This window comes from Lycium barbarum, chromosome 6, assembly GCF_019175385.1.
Source record: "Lycium barbarum isolate Lr01 chromosome 6, ASM1917538v2, whole genome shotgun sequence".
Lineage (NCBI taxonomy): Eukaryota > Viridiplantae > Streptophyta > Magnoliopsida > Solanales > Solanaceae > Lycium > Lycium barbarum.
This window is the reverse complement of record NC_083342.1, coordinates 9146134-9166626: the sequence shown is the minus strand read 5'-3', so window position 1 is coordinate 9166626 and position 20493 is coordinate 9146134. Positions and strand designations below refer to the sequence as shown.

Below are 20493 nucleotides of genomic sequence, written 5' to 3'. Positions count from 1 at the left end.
TCCCCCAGGATTCAACAAGCTCTTCTAGTACAAAATTAGGAGCCAGAATCTAACAAAGATTTCACAAAGTAGAAAACCCAGCACAAAAATATAAGAGCAAGTATATATATTTGTATATGTTTTCTCCTCATATTCTTATCTCACCAAAGAAATAGACTATGTATATATAGTAGAATTAGTGTTATCAACCGAATGGGGTTTCAGCCTCTTGCAATGGTTAAGAAATATTTGTTGTTGTGGTAATAAAAGAAATTAATAGGTTAATAAAGAGCAAAATGGTTAATGACCATAAAGATGTCAAAGAATAAAGCTAATTGTCGTTTATGGTATTAAAGGCTATAATGAGAGAAATGATGGTCACTTAGAGCCCGTTTGGATTGGCTTATAAGTTGCTTATAAGCTATTTTCAGCTTTTTTGATTGTTTGGTTGACCAGGTTAAAGTCATTTTGTGCTTAAAATAAACTAAAAAAATAATTGAGCCCATTTGACGTGCTTATCTAAAGCAGCTTATAAGCTGAAAACAGCTTATAAGCCAAAAAAAAAAAAGTTAGACTACCCAACTTATTTTTTTTAGTTTATAAGCTGCAAACAGCTTATAGGCATAAGCCCATCCAAACAGACTCTTAATGTTATTCAATTCACATAATCAAAACATTGAAATAGTTAATGAGAAATAGAAATGCCAATCAATATGATAACGTTAGAATTGGTTTTTTAATTATTTTGAGATACTAAGAAAATTAATATTTTTCTAACACGCTTCTTTTATAGATATATAGATGATAGACTTATAATTACGTTACAAACGCATGTACTACTTGTTTTTACTCAAGCAGGGTATATTATATCTTATATTTTCGTTATAAAATACTAGTAGCTAATGAGGACATAAGTCGGTTTGTTCGATATACCAAATAAAATTGATAGTTAAACAAGCTTTATCAATTTTGACTAATGGCATTTATTTCAGTTCTTAGTTTCTTACTAGTATTTCCTCCAACGAGAGAGAAAAAATAGGTAAATAAATTGAATGGCTATATAACAAACTTATCGATAAGCATTTATAACTTGAGTTAACTTATACTCCCATCATCCTAATTGATGTTGGCATCCTTTCCTTTTCTTTAATCCATCTCATAAAGAATGTCAGCATGAAAAATAGTTTTAACTTCAAAATGATTTTATAACCACACAATTATCTAAAATTTATTTTAGATCACAAATTTTTAAAACTCTTCTTTACTTTTTAAATTGTGTGCCACATATATGAACGAAGGGACTATAAAATTTAGCTCTTACTCCCTTCATCTCAAAATAAGTATCACCTAAAAAAAATTAAATAAGTGTCACCTAAGAAAAAAATTGTCTCAAAATAAGTATCACATTAGAAATTTAAGATAAAAATTAACAAGTGACGATGCCTTTAACATTAAAGAAATAGTTCTCTTTAATATTGGTTAACTCTAAAAACAATTATATAATAAATAGAGATAATTTAGTAAACTCCATATAATATTTATTGATTTTAATGAGCGTGATTTTTGTTAAGATGATACTTATTTTGGAACGGAATTCGTGACCTGAATTACTGCATGGACCGGAGGGGCGATAATTTCAACATGACATCTGTCCCAAATCTAAGTGGGTCCCTGTTCCCATAACCCACTATAAATTTTGTCAAAGAAAGGAAATGGTGGAGATGTGCGCGGCGAGCTGTATATTGTTACAGCCTAAATAAAGTCAATATATTTTATTTTTAAAATTTTAAATATCACAATTTTAAAAACTTGTTTGCAGATTTTTTCGAAAGATCTGATAATATAAAAATTTATTTATATTAAGTAACGTGAATAAAGCCTACTCCAGAGACATCGGGGGATTAAAGTGCAAGTTTAAAAAACATTTGATCGACTTCCAAAATCATTTGAAACAGGTGGGATGCTTTTGACTTTGTACAGTACTACTACTTCCTTCAATTCATAATATATGATGCTTTAATTTTATAAAATAAACAGCGTTTTACATAATAAAAAGATATTAATTTCTCTTTTTCAAATTTATCTTTAATTATATGAGCAGAATATTCAATAGCCAAAAAATTATATGAGTTTGCTCAACTAATCAAATCATCATGTAATATGAACAACAGTTGCAGAACTAGGATTTTTAATAAGAGAGATTTAAAAATGAGTATGTAAACACACAGAAGAAGCCAAGGGTTCAACATCTACTATATATACATAAAAAATATTTTAATCATATAAATACAGTGTAATTTCCCATCGAAGGGTGTTCGGATGACATTTTTTATATGAAGTTTTTTATATTGTGAATTAATTTATTTTTATACGATTTTTAAGAATTAAAATTTATTACAATATGAAGTTTAAATGATAATTCTGCATCCAAAAAAAAAAACTTATCATTATTATTTTAACATTTTGTTTTACTTTACTAATTAATATACAAATTATATAAACAAGAAGGCAAAAAAATCAAATGCAATCAAATTAAATACTACTAGTATCGAATAAACTAAGATTGAAAAATCAAACTTAAGAAACCAATTTTATTTTTTTTGTTTATTATATTATCCAAATCTGTGGTCGGTTACCAATAAATAGCTTGCCTTCTAGCTTACCATTATTTAAACACCACCATGTTCGCCTCATTTTTTTTGCAAGTGAACACAACAATCCAATAGACCAAACTTTAACGAGTGGTATAGAGAGAGAGAGAGGGGAAATAATGTTATCACAGCACTCACGTTACGTTCCTTTTTGTCATGATAAACAAATAAATTTTCCGGCCGCCATGTCTCCACCGTCCACTGCCGTCGTCTACGACCAACAGGGCCCACCCGACACCGTCACCAGGTCCGTTAACTACTGGAAACAGAGGTTTTTATCGGTTGGAAATTTATGTTATTAAACATGATTTGACCACCTCATTTTTTTACGCAAAAATGCATGGTGGGAAGTTTTCATTGAAATGCTGAAAAACTTTCTAATTTTTCAGTGCGAAAAAACTACGTATTATATTTTCTGTGAAAATAGCCGCTAAACGTTTTTGAGTGATTTTTTAGCGGTGGTTGCACCATGCAATGTCCTCTTGTTTTCAAAGTATTACTGCCCGACTACATTCCGACTTTAACTGCTGTCAGAAAATCACTATTTTCTAGTAGTGTTACATCTGGTGCATTTTTCTATTTAGTGATCATTATGAATGTGCTATTATTATTATTTTCTGGCAGACTTACAGAGATACCACCGGTGGAGATCAATGAGAATGATGTGTGTATTAGAATGCTTGCAGCTCCGATCAATCCTGCTGATATCAACAGAATAGAGGGTTCGATTATAACCTCTCTCTTTTTTCTTTTCTTTTTTGGCTTTCTAATAATACATGCCTTTTTGAGTATATATGTTTTTGCTATGTTTTTGCTTTCTCCTAAGAGGTGCATGAACAACAACGCACCATTTATGCAGTAAGATATCAGTTTTAGTCAATTCATAGAAAAGATTTTGGAGGATATAAAGAAAGAGAAAAAAAAAAGAAGCAAGTATAGTGTTGTTAAGTGAAATTAATAAAAATGAAAACCTTTTTTTTCATTCACTTTATTGGCCGTTTGGTGAAACTTGAAACTTGAAAATTTGAGATTTAAAAATGTGATTTTTGAAACTTGGAAGTTATGTTTGAACATGCATTTTACTTGAAAATTTAATTTTGAAGTTTTGTGAGTGGAAGTGAAATTTCTCTCAAAGAATCGCTCTGAGCTGTTTTTAAAATTTAAAAATAGTTTGAAATTAAGTTATTTCTAACTAAAAAAAAAGTGTGGCAACGTCAATTAGGACGAAGGGAGTAATAATTTTACTTTGTACCTTTGATTTAACTAGTCTTTTGTCAACTTTTTGCATCAAAAGTACTACTAGTACTTTTTTTTTTCCTTTAAATTATCAGTAATATTAATGTTATGGGAATAAATTTTCTCCCCTCATCCCCATAATTTTCTAATTATGATTCATTAAATAACAGGAGTTTATCCAATTCGACCACCAGTACCAGCAATTGGGGGATGGGAAGGGGTTGGTGAAGTACACTCTGTTGGCTCTGCAGTTAAAGCTCTTACCCCTGGTGATTGGGTTATTCATTCTGCTTATCTTCCGGGTAATTTTTTTATTTTACTTTTACTTTTGTTATTACCTTCTTAAAAAAATGTGAATTTCCGACGAGCGTTTCTCTCAAAATGCCATGAGATGGAATATCCATCAGAAACGTTTACGACAAGTCAATTTTGACAGATTTCGTCCAAAATTTGTATTTTTTAATGGAACCCGAATTTAAAATTCTCCGAAATACTCTCTCCAGTCCAAAATAAATGAATTTCTAACACTTTTTTTTTGTCCAAAATACCTGAATTTTTCAAAGCACAAAGAGGTATAGTTAATTTTCAAAAGTTACCCTTCTCTCAAATTGGTTTTTCAAATCCCAACATTGACTCATTTTACTTCTAAGAAAAGTTTGGGAAACTAAAAGGATAGTATTGTCAAAATGATCATTTAATTAATGTAATTAATTAACTTTTTTAGACATGCCACAAAGATTCACTTATTTTGAACCGGAGAAAGTATGATATTTCTCTTATTGTTTTTATTTTGGATTCGCCTTTGATAATAAAGTTCAATGATAATAATGATATCCTCATGTCACTCTTCAGGGACATGGCAAACATATGTTGTAGAAGACCAAAGTTTGTGGTACAAAATTGATAAAAGCACTCCACTTGAATATGCTGCCACTGTTTCTGTTAATCCTTTGAGTGCCTTGAGAATGCTTGAGGACTTTGTGGCTTTAAATCCAGGTTTGTTTTTAATTCCCAAATTAAAACCTTTAAAATTACTTTAATTTGGTTATCATAAAAAAATTAATTATTCTTTCCATAAAACAGGGGACACAATTGTTCAAAACGGAGCTACAAGCATTGTGGGACAATGTGTTATTCAGCTAGCTCGAGTTCGTGGAATTCATAGTGTTAATATTATAAGAGATAAACCAGGATCTGATGAAGTAAAAGAAAAATTAATGAAACTTGGTGCTGATAAAGTGTTTACTGAGAGTGAACTCGAAGTAAAATCTATCAAAAGTCTCCTGGTACGGATTTAAATTATATATATGATAAATATTGCACTATCAGCGAGTGTATTTTAATCTGTTGTAACGGTAACATATTGTAGGACGATATACCTGAACCTCTTTTGGGTTTGAACTGTATTGGTGGAAATGCAGCTACTTTAGTCGTCAAATTCTTAAAGTGAGACACCTTTTTTATTTTTATATAGTTAGCTTCTAATTTAACTGTTTCACGTTTATGTTGTAAAGAAAACTAAGAATGTTTTTATTTTTCAGGCAAGGTGGCACAATGGTTACGTATGGAGGGATGTCAAAGAAGCCTATTACCATATCTACCACGTATTTCATATTCAAGGTCAGTTTCAAATGGTCAATTATGTAATTTAAACACTACATAATTTTTTTGATTGTATATTGAACTGTCGTTATTGGAATTATTGTTTTTTTTTTGGCAGGAGATTTCATTGAAAGGATACTGGCTACAAGAAAAGACTTTAGACAAAGCAGCATATAGGTGTTCGATTGATTATCTCTTGGCTCTTGCTCGTGCTGGGAGATTGAAATATGAGTACAATCTCTAACTTAAAATTTATATTTTTATAAAGATTTTTTTTTTTTAACAAATAAGATGTTTGAAAATAACACATGAAAAATCTTTATAAAGTTACTTTCTTCTAATGAAATTATAAAGGGATATGTTGACCTTTTTCCTCCTTTGGGTGAGTGGATCAAATTAAAATGTTACTATAATCTTGAATTTTCTGACTTTATAAATTTTTGATGAAACAATTCCTAGTGCACAAGTATCGTCACGAAAAGTTTGAAAAAGAAAAGGAATAATCCGTTAACCATTGGTGATCTTACAAAAGGGGTTTTCAACCACAAAAAAGAACTTCCATTTTTTTTTAGAATGAATTTAACATATATACAATGATAATATAAAAATATTTTTTACAATGAGTATATTTTAATATGTTGTAATAAATAATTATTTTATTTTCTAAGTTACTAATTTCATCTTTTATATACAGATCTGTAATAAGATTTAAGTGATATGATAGTTTAAAAGTGTTCTTTTACGAAATTGAGGTTAATTTGATTTGTAATAATCCACAAAGTGACATCGGTTGATGTCTTTTTTTATTAAAAGAATACTCACATCAGATGTTTATATCAAGCCAATAAATATAAAATGTATATTTTTTAATACTTAATCATATATGATGTGATAACCACAACAACAACATGCCCTGTGTAATCCCGCATTAAAATTAAAATATTTAGTTGAATATAAAAGTTCGATACAAGTAAATATTTATCTTTTTTGCAGGATAGAGATGGTAACTTTTAATGATTTTCATACCGCTCTTGAAAAGGCTATGGGGAAACAAGGAAGTGGAAGGAAACAAGTTCTTAAGTTCTAAGTTAAAGATTAACTTATATTATGTATTGTAACAATCTGAAAATATATATTTATCCACTGAGCTTGGGATATATTTTCATGTTGAATAATCACATTTTTTTTTCCACCAATAATCAGATCCACCTTTTAATCGATCTCAGCTATTGTGTTACTCTAATTTCAATTGCTTTCTTGTCAAATCAGATTAGTGTAATCTATGTTGGCAATAGGGAACAAGTTCGACTAAACAGTTAGGATCCAAAGTATTCACAATTCACAAATTTCTCTTAATCTTACCAAGTGAAACTTTCTCTAATTGATCAGAACGGTTAGTACTATATGATTATATAAACTAGATAGGGATGAGCATGGCCCAACACTTACATGTTTGAGCTCAAGTGAACAAAATAAGTTTAAGTAAGATAATTTAGAGAGAAGAACACAACTTTATAATAATTTGGAAGATAACAATGGCATTAGATACGATGCAGAAGGAAACAAAAATAGTTTAACCCATTGATAGCAAATTCAATAAGTTCATCTATAAGGATGGAAAGCATCCTTGACACTGCATGCTTGCTCAACTCCTTGTCCTGGATCTAGGGTTTCCTGATTGACATGTCTTTTGGAATATTTTCTATTTAGCTTAAACTCAGGTAGGTGGCTTTGGAAAGTTTTAATGAAGCACACATAAATAAAAGAGTAGATTTTTTTTGGGATCCGGCACCTCTCCATTTTCAATTGTTTCCATTTCTCTAAGTTTCTATTTAATTTGGATGAGAGACACATGTCATAATTAAGGAGGTTGAGATTTAATTAGTCAAAACAAAGTCCTAATCATGATTACAGGAAAAACAATAGTACGTTTTATACTTATAATAGTTAATTTTTTGGTTAACACGTGGTTAGGCAAATAGTAGAAACTGTTTAACAAAAACAAATGAAAGAAAATTATAGTTTTTCTTGAGCGTATCATACATAGGTTGTTCATATGAGTGACATACACTTTCTACACAATGATTTGTAGAAGGCAATCTCAATTATCGAGTATTTGTAGATAATTTAGACATATAATTCACAATTTAAATTGGGTATCTTTTAACTTGGAATTTTTTGGGAAAATCTATTGAAAGATGATGATGGGGAAACACACCAAACATAGAGATGGCAATGAAGAGAGGAGTTGAAGTGTTAGAATTGTGAAGTTAAGCATTACATGTAACAACATAATATAAACAGCTAGTCTTTTTCTTTTTTACCTTGATAAAATTAAGGGCTACTCGGTATCTAAAGTGCAGAGTTAGTATATATACGTGGATAACTCAAAATCAATTGTGGAACACGTGTGGTCAATTTAAAGGTATATAGAATTATCCATTTTGTGGAACTCCTAAAGTCCTAGTATGCCCCTTTCGTCCATGCAGAGTTAGTATATATACGTGGATAACTCAAAATCAATTGTGGAACACGTGTGGTCAATTTAAAGGTATATAGAATTATCAATTTTGTGGAACTCCTAAAGTCCTAGTATGCCCCTTTCGGCCACTTAAACTCTCATTTCTATATAATACTAGATGGCCTATACCCATGTTGCGCACGGGCCCAACATTTCGAATTATAATGTATCTATGTATATATAGTTGTGTTTAGATGGTGATAATATAATATAATATATATGTATACACACATTATGCTCAAAATACGATTAATATAACATTGTAGTTTGTGCTCCGTATTTAAAACTTTATTATATTCGTGTTTGTTACGAAAATTTATTAATACTTTTTAAAAGAGAAGACTTGTTTAAAAAAAAACTATTTTCCTCTCTTTGAGATAAAATAATAGCAATATTTAAGCATTAGTTGATACTTTCAATTTTAATTCGATTAATTTAAAGGTGTAAAGTACTTATTATTTTTTATCAACTTTTAATTTGGATAATTCTAATTCTAATTATTAAATTAATTTTACAAGTTTAAAACGAAACAAAGTAGAAATTGATTTTCTATTTAAACGAAGAAATGCTATTTTTTAATTTTTGGTAAATATTCTCGGTTTAGCTCATTTTACTTGTCATGTTATCTTTTGCATGATTTTTTAAGAAAATGTGAATTAGAATTATTCATTTGATATATGAAAAAGTAATTAAATTCTATCTTATTTTAATATATAAATATTTTAAGTATGTTGCTGTACAATAATTTCATTTGCTCCCACTAATGGGTTGATACGCATGCGGCAATAAATCTATCATTATTGATTTCATTGTTTGATTTTCTAAGCACTTTTGTATTTTAAGTATGTTGCAGCACAATAATTTCATTTGCTCCCTCTAATGGGTTGATACGCATGTGGCGATGAATCCATCATTATTGATTTAATTGTTTGATTTTCTAAGCACTTTTTTTTAATATTGTTTGTTTTTTTAATATGGGATTCACTTTTTTTTTTTCTAATATTGCTTGATTTTGTTAATATGGGATCCACTTTTTTTTTTCCCGTGAGTTTGGATGTGGTGGATTCCACTATTTTTTTTAATTACTGGTTGGTGTTTAATATGGGGTCCCAATTTTTTTCTTTTAATATTAGTTGTTTTTTAATATATATATATATATATATATATATATATATATATATATATATATATATATATATATGGTTAATACATATGGGGCCCACATTTTTTTATTTTTGAAACGGACGGTACACGATTTTTTAAGGAAACGTCAATTAGAATTATAATTTCACTAATTTACCTTATTAATTATTTGATCTCCATTTAATATTATTTTTTCTTTTATGACATTAATCTCTTTTCACATTTATTAGAGTAAGGAAAAAATAAAAAAGTAATTAAATTCTATCTTATTTTAATATATAAGTATTTTAAGTATGTTGTTATACAATAATTTCATTTGCTCCCACTAATGGGTTGATACGCATGCGACAATAAGTCCATCATTATTGATTTAATTGTTTGATTTTCTAAGCACTTTTGTATTTTAAGTATGTTGTTGTACAATAATTTCATTTGCTCGCTCTAATGGGTTGATACACATGTGACAATGAATTCATCATTATTGATTTAATTGTTTGATTTTCTAAGCACTTTTTTTTAACATTGTTTGTTTTTTTAATATGGGATTCACTTTTTTTTTTTTAATATTGCTTGATTTTGTTAATATAGGATCCACTTTTTTTTTTTATTACTGGTTGGTGTTTAATATGGGGCTCAATTTTATTTTTTAATATTAGTTGTTGTTTAATATATATGGGGCATTTGTTTTTAATTATTAGTTGTTGTTTAATAATATATATGGGGCCCATAATTTTTTATTTTTGAAACGGACGACGAAAGGTGATCTTACCCGTGCTTCTATATAGTGTAAATAATAATAATAATAATAATAATAATAATAATAATTATATATATATATATATACACGTGCGGTCAATTTAAAGGTATATAGAATTACCAATTTTGTGGAACTCCTAAAGTCCTCGCATGCCCCTTTCGTCCACTTAAAATCTCATTTCTATATAATATATATACATATTTATACTCTTTCGTCCACTTAAACTCTCATTTCTATATATATATATATATATATATATATATATATATATATATATATATATATATATATATATATATATATATATTATATAGAAATGAGAGTTTAAGTGGACGAAAGGGTATACATGTGATCAATTTAAAGGTATATAGAATTACCAATTTGTGGAACTCCTAAAGTCCTAGGATGCCCCTTTCGTCCACTTAAATTGTCATATATATATATATATATATATATATATATATATATATATATATATTATATAGAAATGAGAGTTTAAGTGGACGAAAGGGTATATCTATATACGTGTGGTCAATTTAAAGGTATATAGAATTACCAATTTGTGGAACTCCTAAAGTCCTAGTATGCCCCTTTCGTCCACTTAAACTGTCATTTCTATATAATATAAAAATAATAATATTTAAAAATCAATATTTCTAATAAATAATCACATTGTTATAAGTGCTACTCACATCAAATATTATATTGATAGGCCGTGCCACGTGGATACTTTTGCTCTGTTCTAAATACTGTATGTATCCTTTTTTTTTTTCGTTGAGAACAGTTGATATATTACGTGGGGAAGGGTACAATTATGAATATCAACGTTCCTCCATCTGCTAAAGAACATGTGAGAAGAGTTAAAGCAGTCAGATGAGTAATAATTTACATAAATATTCTAGTTCAATGAGTAAGTGCTCATTTGTGGGGGAAAAAAGAAGCGCTAATTACTGCTAAAGGTAAAATGTGAAAAGAAATACTCCTTCTGTTTCAATTTATATGAAGTTATTTCTTTTTTCATCTGTGTCAAAATAAATGATTTCTTTTCTAATTTAGAAACAAATTCAATTTATGAACTAATTTACAGCCACATAAATATTCAAGACCTATTTTGAACTACAAGTTTCAAAAGTCTTCACTCTTTCTTAAATGTCGTGTCCAGTCAAATGAGTTCACATAAATTGAAACGGAGGGAGTAACAAATAATTTGAAATATTACCCCTGTCCCAATTTATATGTGATAAGTTCGAAGTTCGAGAGTCAAATAAAAAAATTGATCGCCATTTATTTGAATGCCTTTTAAATATTTTAAATTATTAATTATTGTGACTTATAATATTTTTTATTTAATTTTTAAATATATAAATTATTTTAAAAAAAATTAAAGATCATTGTCCGCACTCACCATCAAAATAAAGAAATTTAATTCTCAAAATTAAAAGTGTATCACATAAATTAACTATTTTTAAAAAGAACATGGATAGTTTGAGACGGATGAAGCCATCTAAACAAAAAATGAAAAAGATTTCTTGTAAAATGGGATAATAACTGTACCTAACAATAATCTCCTTTGCATGTGATTTGCTAGCTTCGAGATTGTTAAGAAATACCGAATTAAGTGGATCCCAGCTATTCGTGCAGAGTGATCAAATTCTAATTCACGATGGAATCGGTTTTTTTCTTTTCCAGCAATCAAATCAAATCAAACAAAAAATGACACGTTTCAATAATGATACTTCTTGAGGATGACTATAAAACTCACAAGGTTCTAGAACCAGAAGTAACTGTAAGACTTTATTTATGCCGTGGGATGTACGAGGCTCAACATAATTAATTTAGTTATTCAATTTCATAACATAATTAATTTAGTTAATTTTTATGATTTATATATTTTATAAAGGATACTGCGATTCTCCTTAGTGAGCCTCTATATTTTTTTCTTTTCCTCTTATTTTTTTCCTTCATTTCTCAATTGTTATTAAAATTTGTCTTATTCTGGTTATTTTCACCTCTTTTTATATTTAGTAAGTTGACAATTCAAATATCCTACATGTCAAGTTTATAATCACAAGATTCAGAGGATATTTTATTATATTAAACACATTTTTAATTTAGAACCACAAGATTAGACACTTAAATTAAGATAGAGGGAGTATATGCCAAATGAAGAAAATGAAAGGATAATTGAGACACTGTGGGGACTTAAAAAGTAAACACACAAAAGGTAGTATTAATGTTAAACTTCTGAAATATACACATGTTAGTCCCGACTTAGAGTACAATTTCAGTTGTTTTTTGTACAACTTATTGTTGTTGTGTTCATCCACCTTGGGTGTTTGTTGTTAGATAAAAAAACATTGGCTTATTTTGGTTATGTCCGCTTTTTTTATATTTAGTAAGTTGACAATTCAAATATTCTACATGTCAAGTTTATAATCACAAGATTCAGATGATATTTTATTATATTATACACATTTTTAATTTAGAACCATAAAATTTGAAAGTCTATCTTTATTTTCTTAAACTCTGGATCTAGTAAAAAATAGACACTTAAATTGAGATAGAGAAAGTATATGTCAAATGAAGAAAATGAAAGAACAATTGAGACACTAAAAATCCATAAAAACTTAAAAAGTAAATACATAAGAGATAATATTAATATTTAACTTTTAAAATGTACACGTATTAGTCGCAAACGGGGACGACAGATGTGTCAAAAAAAAAAAAGTGTCAGTCAAAAGAGGAGAGCTGAAGAGTTGCAATTGAAGGGTGCTACACGTGTATACATGACAGAAAATGCTACCAACTGCATGGGCCCAAGCGGGATAAGAAAGAAAAGTTGGCCAGCCCAAGTGTACAATTAACATTACTTTTGGTACAATTTAACAGCAGTGTTCGTCCTCTTCAACTACCCCTTCTATATATTTAGTAAAAATAATTATGCTTCTCGAGGATGACTATAAAACTCACAAGGTTCTAGAACCAGAAGTAACTGTCAGACATTATTTAAAGATAATAATGTAAAAAATGGGACGTGACTAATCGGGCCTAGGGCGAAAAATGAGACAAAAATGGGACTTGGATTTCCTTTTTCTTTTTTTTAAGTTAGGTTTTTAAGGTTTGGCTTTTTATTCTTCACATGAAAAACATTTTGCTTTTTGGTAGCTAGTTTATAGGAGTATTAAGGGATGGTTTGGTTGCTAGTTCGAATTATGAAGGTATTAATAGTGTAAGAACTGATTATGAAGGGATTGTAAAAATGATAACCAGACACCGTGTTTGGTATGCTGAATTTTATACAGAGCAACTAAAAAATTATCAACTATGATATCAATTATGTTAGTTTTAATACATGAATAATTTCCTTCCAGATCAGCAACCAAACAGCCCCTAAATTAATATTAATACTGGATTAGCAAGTTTTATTATTACAGGAGGGAAATATTATTCATGTGGAATATGCTCTGCCTCTACTTCACCAAATTGAGGTATGCATAATTGCATATGGTCAATATGGCTACTTTTGTTCCAGAAAAAGAAAAGCCATATGGTCAACAGCGGAGTCGCCATGTTGTTGCACCTTATTTTTACCAAGGTTAAATAAAGCACAATTTATGGAGCTCTGAAATAATTAATTATGTACAGAGTCGCCACCTAGCATTTAAGGTATACTAGGGTACCTATAAATTATTAATATATGCAGCTTAACATGGTCTACGAAAATAACTGAGATTCTAGGTAAGGGTTCAAATTATTGCGAAGGGAAGGTGTTAGGCATCCTTCAGAATCCACAAATGTGGTTCCCGGCTAGACCAATTTAACTATTCGAGGGATGTGTAAAAAGGCTTGATTATTACTTACAAAAATTAGTAGAATTTAGACTAAAGAATAACTAATATGACTATTCACATAAATAATCGTGCAATATGTATTTTTTACATATGTGATATAATAATTACTTTTTTTAAAAAAGGTTATGTGCAACTTAGAAACTTGGGTATGTGACAAAGGTATAAAAAGAAAATGGACATGAAATTATTTTGCACTCGAAGTGAGTTAACTAATTTAACTAGTTAAGTATGTACGCCTAATCAATTAATTATGAGAGTACATTCTAAAGCCTAAATATTGAGGCAAATCACCCTATTTATTCACTTGAGTGTGCTAAGCTATTGAATTAAAACTCTAGCGAAACATGATAACTATAAGAATATTAGCTACAAAAATAATAACTGCCTAAAATTAATTTGTCTAAAACACATAAAATTTAAATCACCTAAGCAGATCATAAATAAATACAACCAACCTACACCCTAAAAAGTAAAGTTTCACTATATTTTATACTTGCATAATTTAAGAATGTAAAAGAAAATATAAACAAAGAATTTAAGAAGCTATTTGAACTTCTTTTGAGTGTCATCTTCAAAAAGTAACTCCGGATACCTGCGTGAGACTTAATAAAAATGTTAGTAAGAAAATAAATAACTATCGGATGAATTAAAGAAATAATGAATAAACTTAAAATAAAAACCCGTCTTTGTACATTGTACATGGAAGGCCTTGGAAATCGACGGAAATTTCTTCATCGGCCATCAAGCAAAGTACTATTTCAATATCCAAATATTAAAAAATATACGTTTTTAATTGTAGAGAAAAATGACAGCAACAATATCAAGGAATCAAATTCCATGGTAAAGTCCACACTTAGCAAAGAAACCAACAAGTTTTCTTAAAATAGAACAAAAATTTCGACCATGAAACAATGATAGATACCTCTAGTAAGTATCAAGGAATTAATGAAAATAATCTTCTCAATCAAACCGTTAGATTCCAAAATCGAAATTAATAACGAACAAAACTGGACACCGGATTACCAAACAAGGAAAAGAGCATTAAGTAGACGACGTCCATGGAAACTGAGCTCAAATGGTTGAATATTTTCTGGCCAAAATCATGGTAAACACCACTTATAAGGAACAAATATTATACACAAATATAAAAGGAAACATAGATCAACGGCGTCACTTCAACGGGAGACACCGGAAAACAAGAACACGACTCAACAGTTCCGGACAACCCAAGACGCATCCAGATCTGGAAATATCACAAATGTACAAGTAGAACAAAAATAAATAAGCAAAAAAGAGGACCGAGCTCGTCGGCGGTTTTAATGGTGTTCGCAGGAGAAATCACAATTCCGACCAGATCTTTAAAATAAGAGCAAAAGAGAAACCAAACAACCATTAGAAACGTTACTTCAACGACGATGAAATGCCAGAAACTCATGAGGCTCACAGGAGATGAAGCTAAAAGTGGCCAGATTTGAAACGAACATAAATAACGCTAGCAGGGGAAAGGGAGAGGCTAGCAGTGGCGTGGTTGCCTGAATGGAGGTTCTGGTTCGTGGTCATGGATGTCACCGTAGGCTGCTGGAGGTTCGGGAGTGAAGGGGATTCGCGAGGAAAAGGGCTGGTTTTGTGGTTGTTGGCGGAAAACGAAGGGACGGTGGTGTTGTGGTTGCTGGCTGGAGAGGTGTGTAACAGAGGGAGTAGAGGGCTGGTGGCTCGCGTCGGAGTTCACCGGAGCTCAAAGCTCCAGCGTGGAGGGGCGGCGGCGATGAGATAGGCGTGGTTGGCGGCTGAAAATAGAGGAGGGAAGAGAAATAATTAGGTTTTTGTGTGAAGAAGAGAGAGAGAGTGTTTTAGGTTTTAAGAAACAAAGAAAAAAAAAATTCTGAACTGTTTCTGTGGTGTGTGTGTGTAAATATGTGTTTCAAAAAATGAGTCCATAAAAAATTAATCCCTTCCATTCCTTTATAATACAAACTAAACCCCTTCTATTGTCCAAAAAATATAAAGGCGCACCCCCTTGTCCCCTCAATGCACATTTTAATCCTTGGGTTATTATTCAATGGTGATTTCACCATTTTAACCAATGTATAAAAATATATCAACCAATGGATGAAGAACCCAATCCATCACCTCAAATGTCAACTTTTAAAAAGGTGACGAGACCTTACCTTGATCGAATTTTTGTTCTGCGTTTAAAAATTAATTGTTCCGATTTTCTCTGCACTGTCGGACTGTACTAAAATATAGTTAATTAATACATGTATAAATAATAACGCAAGTATAAAATATAAACATTAATGTCTATGATATGAAAATGTATTGCTATAAAATTAAGAAACAATTATTAATTGCACAAAAATATTGTAGTATTACGCTGTACATGTGCAAAAATAATGATTCTTGAAAAAATGACAATAAATTGAGAAAATTCCTAAAATAAGGATAATCATCAATAAATTGTTGAAAAAATGTAAAAAATGTGTAAAAAATGTATTTCGTGCTCTTTAGCGAATCAGGGCCCCCCAAAACGTTAATTTTAAGCACGTCGAGCCAAAATTAGGTGTCAACAACTTGTCCCTCTTCGACCGGAGACGATGAAAGAGTTTTCGGACGAAGACGTTGACATTTAGCCTATTTTGGCTCGACAAAGAATTGCTAAAAGGATATGTACGGAGAAAGAGGCCAGACGTTGGTAGAGCTTTGACAATACTCTCAGTCCGTCGACAAGGTTGCGATAAAAGAAAAATGATAAAAAGGGAAGGATTGTATACTTGCTGGGGAAAGAATGATTCTCGTCCCGATGTGACCAAACTCTGCATAGAGCTTCCTACATATCTCGTCAATCACGAGAATCAGGTCAGTGTAGTTCGAAAGGTGATAACTAATGGATGTTGTGGCAAATTTTGATCGTCCAATCAAAATTTTGCCCCAGTGTTGTTAGAATGGTCCTAGCAAGTGTAGGATGAAGAACGGTCGTGTTATGTAACGCCTTTTTTTTTTTTTTTTTAAGCCGGCATGATGCAATGCGTTTGAAGGGTATCTGAAAGTGATAATGCAATGCATGTGCAGTGCGTTTGCGAGCATTCACAAAGTAATGATGCAATGTATGTGCAGTGCATTTGCGAGCATTCGCAAAGTAATGATGCAATGTATGTGCAGTGCATCTGCGAGCATACGCAGGGCATTTAAAACAAACAAATGCAGGTACGGTGCAATGCGTCTGCGAGCATACGCAGGGGCATTTGAAAACAATAAAACAATGCAGGTGCAGTGCAATGCGGCTGCGAGCATACGCAGGGGCATTAAGAAAATAATAATAAAACAAGGCAGATGCGGTGCGATGTCTTATGCAGAAATTTTCAAAGGGCGGTGCGCGACCCGTGCAACATATGAAAGGCGGTGCTCAGCCTTATGCAGAAATTACAAAAGGGCGGTGCGCAGCCTTATGCAGAAAATTGAAAGGGCGGTGCGCAGCCCAAGCAACATATGAAAGGCGGTGCTCAGCCTTATGCAGAAATTACAAAAGGGCGGTGCGCAGCCCATGCAACATGAAAGGCGGTGCTCAGCCTTATGCAGAAATTACAAAGGGCGGTGCATGGCCCATGTAACATATGAAAGCGATGCAAAGGGCGGTGCGCAGCCCATGCATCATATGAAAGGCGGTGCTCATCCTTATGCAGAAATTACAAAGGGCGGTGCATGGCCCATGTAACATATGAAAGCGATGCAAAGGGCGGTGCGCAGCCCATGCATCATATGAAAGGCGGTGCTCAGCCTTATGCAGAAATTACAAAGGGCGGTGCATGACCCATGTAACATATGAAAGCGATGCAAAGGGCGGTGCGCAGCCCATGCATCATATGAAAGACGGTGCTCAGCCTTATGCAGAAATTACAAAGGGCGGTGCATGGCCCATGTAACATATGAAAGGCGGTGAGCAACCTTATGCAGAAATTTAAATGGGCGGTGCGCAGCCCATACAACATGAAAGGCGGTGCTCAGCCTTATGCAGAAATTACAAAGGGCGGTGCATGGTCCATGTAATATATGAAAGCGATGAAAAGGACGGTGCGCAGCCCATGCATCATATGAAAGACGGTGCTCAACCTTATGCAGAAATTACAAAGGGCGGTGCATGGCCCATGTAACATATGAAAGGCGGTGAGCAACCTTATGCAGAAATTTAAATGGGCAGTGCGCAACCCATACAACATGAAAGGCGATGCTCAGCCTTATGCAGAAATTACAAAGGGCGGTGCATGGCCCATGTAATATATGAAAGGCGGTGCTTAGCCTTATGCAGAAATTACAAAGGGCGGTGTATGGCCCATGTAATATATGAAAGCGATGCAAAGGGCGGTGCACAGCCCATGCATCATATGAAAGGCGGTGCACAGCCTTATGCAGAAATTTAAAAGGGCGGTGCATGGCCCAGGCAGTATTAAAAGGCGGTGAGCAATGCAATGCGGCTGCGAGCATACGCAGAGGCATTTGAAATAATAAAGCAATGCTGGTGTGGAGGGTAACGCCTTTGCTTCGGCGCGAATGAAGTGCAGAAGGTAAGGTCCTTGGGCCATGAAATGGTGCCTTTAGGCGATGAGAATGATGCCTTTAGACTATGACGCCCTCGATGTCCTGTTGTGGGGCTGGACGAGCCAATGCAGTGTCCTACTGTGGGGCCGGATGAGCCCGTGCCTTTTCTCTCAAAATGTGCCATTGGTGGAATTTTTGAGGGCCCCCTCAAAAATTCTGTCCCAGTTTAAACAAACAAAAATTCGCATACTTCCAGCGGAAAGTGATGTGCACTTGCTTTTTTTTTTTTTTTTTTTTTTTAAGCTACTCAAAAATGTTCTCCCAATTTCATGCTTCAGCGGAGAAATACGAGGATCTTTCATGGTAAGACCAGATGTCGATACCTCGTAGAGTTAGTAACAACACAACAACATTGAACTATATTTACTGTGCAACGATAAAAAACAAAATTAAGAAAAAAAAATAACAAAATCACGAAAGCAAAATCCAGCAAAATTGTTTTTTTTTTAATAATAACAATGATTGATATAACATGCCCCAACTTCAGTTGGTACCAACAATTAGTATTGTGCATAAGAATTCACCATTATTTATCGTCCAACAAACCAAGATCGACTTATTGGTAATTCCTATAGCTTCAAGTGGTACCTCAGACATACCTAAGGATCGACAAGATCGGTTCATTTTGTTTCAAACAAAGACTTTGAACTATACCTACCCTCATGTTTCAAGTGCCCTCGCCAGAAAGAAAGTCTCTTTTCACATGTATTCAGTATTTTTGAACTTTGGGACGTCTAGAGAAGTACACTCAAACTGAGAAAGATGTTCAATGCTTGCAATTGTGATACCATAAGCTTGGCCGTCATGTAAGTATCCACTAATGAGAGAAACCTTAGCATAGAATCACGTAGGGCTTGTTATGGGGTTGTAATGTAGGCTTGGGAAAAGGGTAGGATATTATTTGGGTAAGGAGTGACTAATCCTTCCCTAAGCGTTGCACTATGTCTGTGCTTAGTATTTGTGTGCTCTGACGCTGATCTACTTTGTTTTATTGTCCCTTTCTTTTGTACTTGTGCGACCTCTTTTGCAAGTTTAAAGCCCTTTTTTTTTTGAGTTTAGGGTTGCATGCCCGAGACTCTGTGGGGATTAAGAGAATTGACCTGGGTTGTATGCCCGAGGTCTTGATACTAATTCCGAGTTGTATGCCTGAGTGGGAAAAATAAAAAGGAATAACGGGTTGTATGTCCGAGATCTCGAATGACTGAGGTTTTTTTTTTTTTTGTGTGTGTGTGTTTTTGTGGGCTCCTTCTTGCTTTGGAGGTCGTTCTTAGCCTTTGTTTTTCTGGGACGGCCGAATCATTTTCTTTTTTTTTGAAAACTTCAGCTCAGATCTCTATCTGCGATTGCACATTTTTAGTGCGCTCAGGGAGGTTGGGACAAGAGAGAGATAGTGCATATAAGCACTCAGAAATGGTATGGGCTTATGATGTGGTGGTCGAAGAAAAGGCTCTAGGCTCAAAGGGGAAATGCTAGGGATAATGTCATTTGGTAGGCTAGAAAGGCTCAAACGGGTCAAAGAAGGCCTACGATCCTTTTCTATGCTAAGTGTTACTCATAATTTTGCCTCAACAGACATTCAGGCCAAGTTCTAGACTACAATGCAATGCAATTGAACGCTATCTAAAGCTCACCACACAATGCACATGAAATAATGAGGTTGGTTTTGTTCTTGTCTTACAAGCCTTGATTTTCACAACCCTTTCAATCTTTGACTTCAAAGTCAAATTCTTGCAAGAGAAGGACCCAACATATCAACCTCGATTTTGCATCTTTCTTTGTCATGAGGTAGCGTAGAGCAGCTTGATCGGTGTGAACAATCACATGGGTTCCCAACAAGTAAGCCCGGAACTTCTCGAATGCAAACACAATAGCAAGCAACTCTTGCTCGGTGACTGTGTAATTCATTTGGGCACCGTTTAGAGTCTTGCTTGCATAGTAAATTGGGTGAAAGATCTTATCATGCTTTTGGACCCGGAGCAATGATGATAGGAGCCGATATGAGTTTCTCTTTCAAGCCCTCAAATGCCTTCAAACAAGCATTATCAAATACAAACTTTGACTCCTTCTCCAACAACTTGCATAAAGGGTTGGCTATTTTCGAGAAATCCTTGATGAATCTTCTATAAAATCCGGCATGCCCAAGGAAGCTACGAACACCTT

The 20493-nt window shown here is 32.7% G+C and overlaps 1 protein-coding gene across 1 annotated transcript; it reads left to right on the top strand.

Moving 5' to 3' along the window:
- The first annotated feature begins 2697 nt into the window (after window positions 1-2697).
- Window positions 2698-6706, top strand: LOC132599529 (enoyl-[acyl-carrier-protein] reductase, mitochondrial-like). Its single transcript, XM_060312877.1, has 9 exons — window positions 2698-2877; window positions 3255-3352; window positions 4037-4168; window positions 4719-4862; window positions 4950-5152; window positions 5236-5312; window positions 5408-5486; window positions 5587-5699; window positions 6462-6706. The coding sequence occupies exons 1-9, from the start codon at window positions 2750-2752 to the stop codon at window positions 6553-6555; spliced, it is 1068 nt and encodes a 355-aa protein (XP_060168860.1). The 5' UTR covers window positions 2698-2749; the 3' UTR covers window positions 6556-6706.
- Window positions 6707-20493: the final 13787 nt, after the last annotated feature.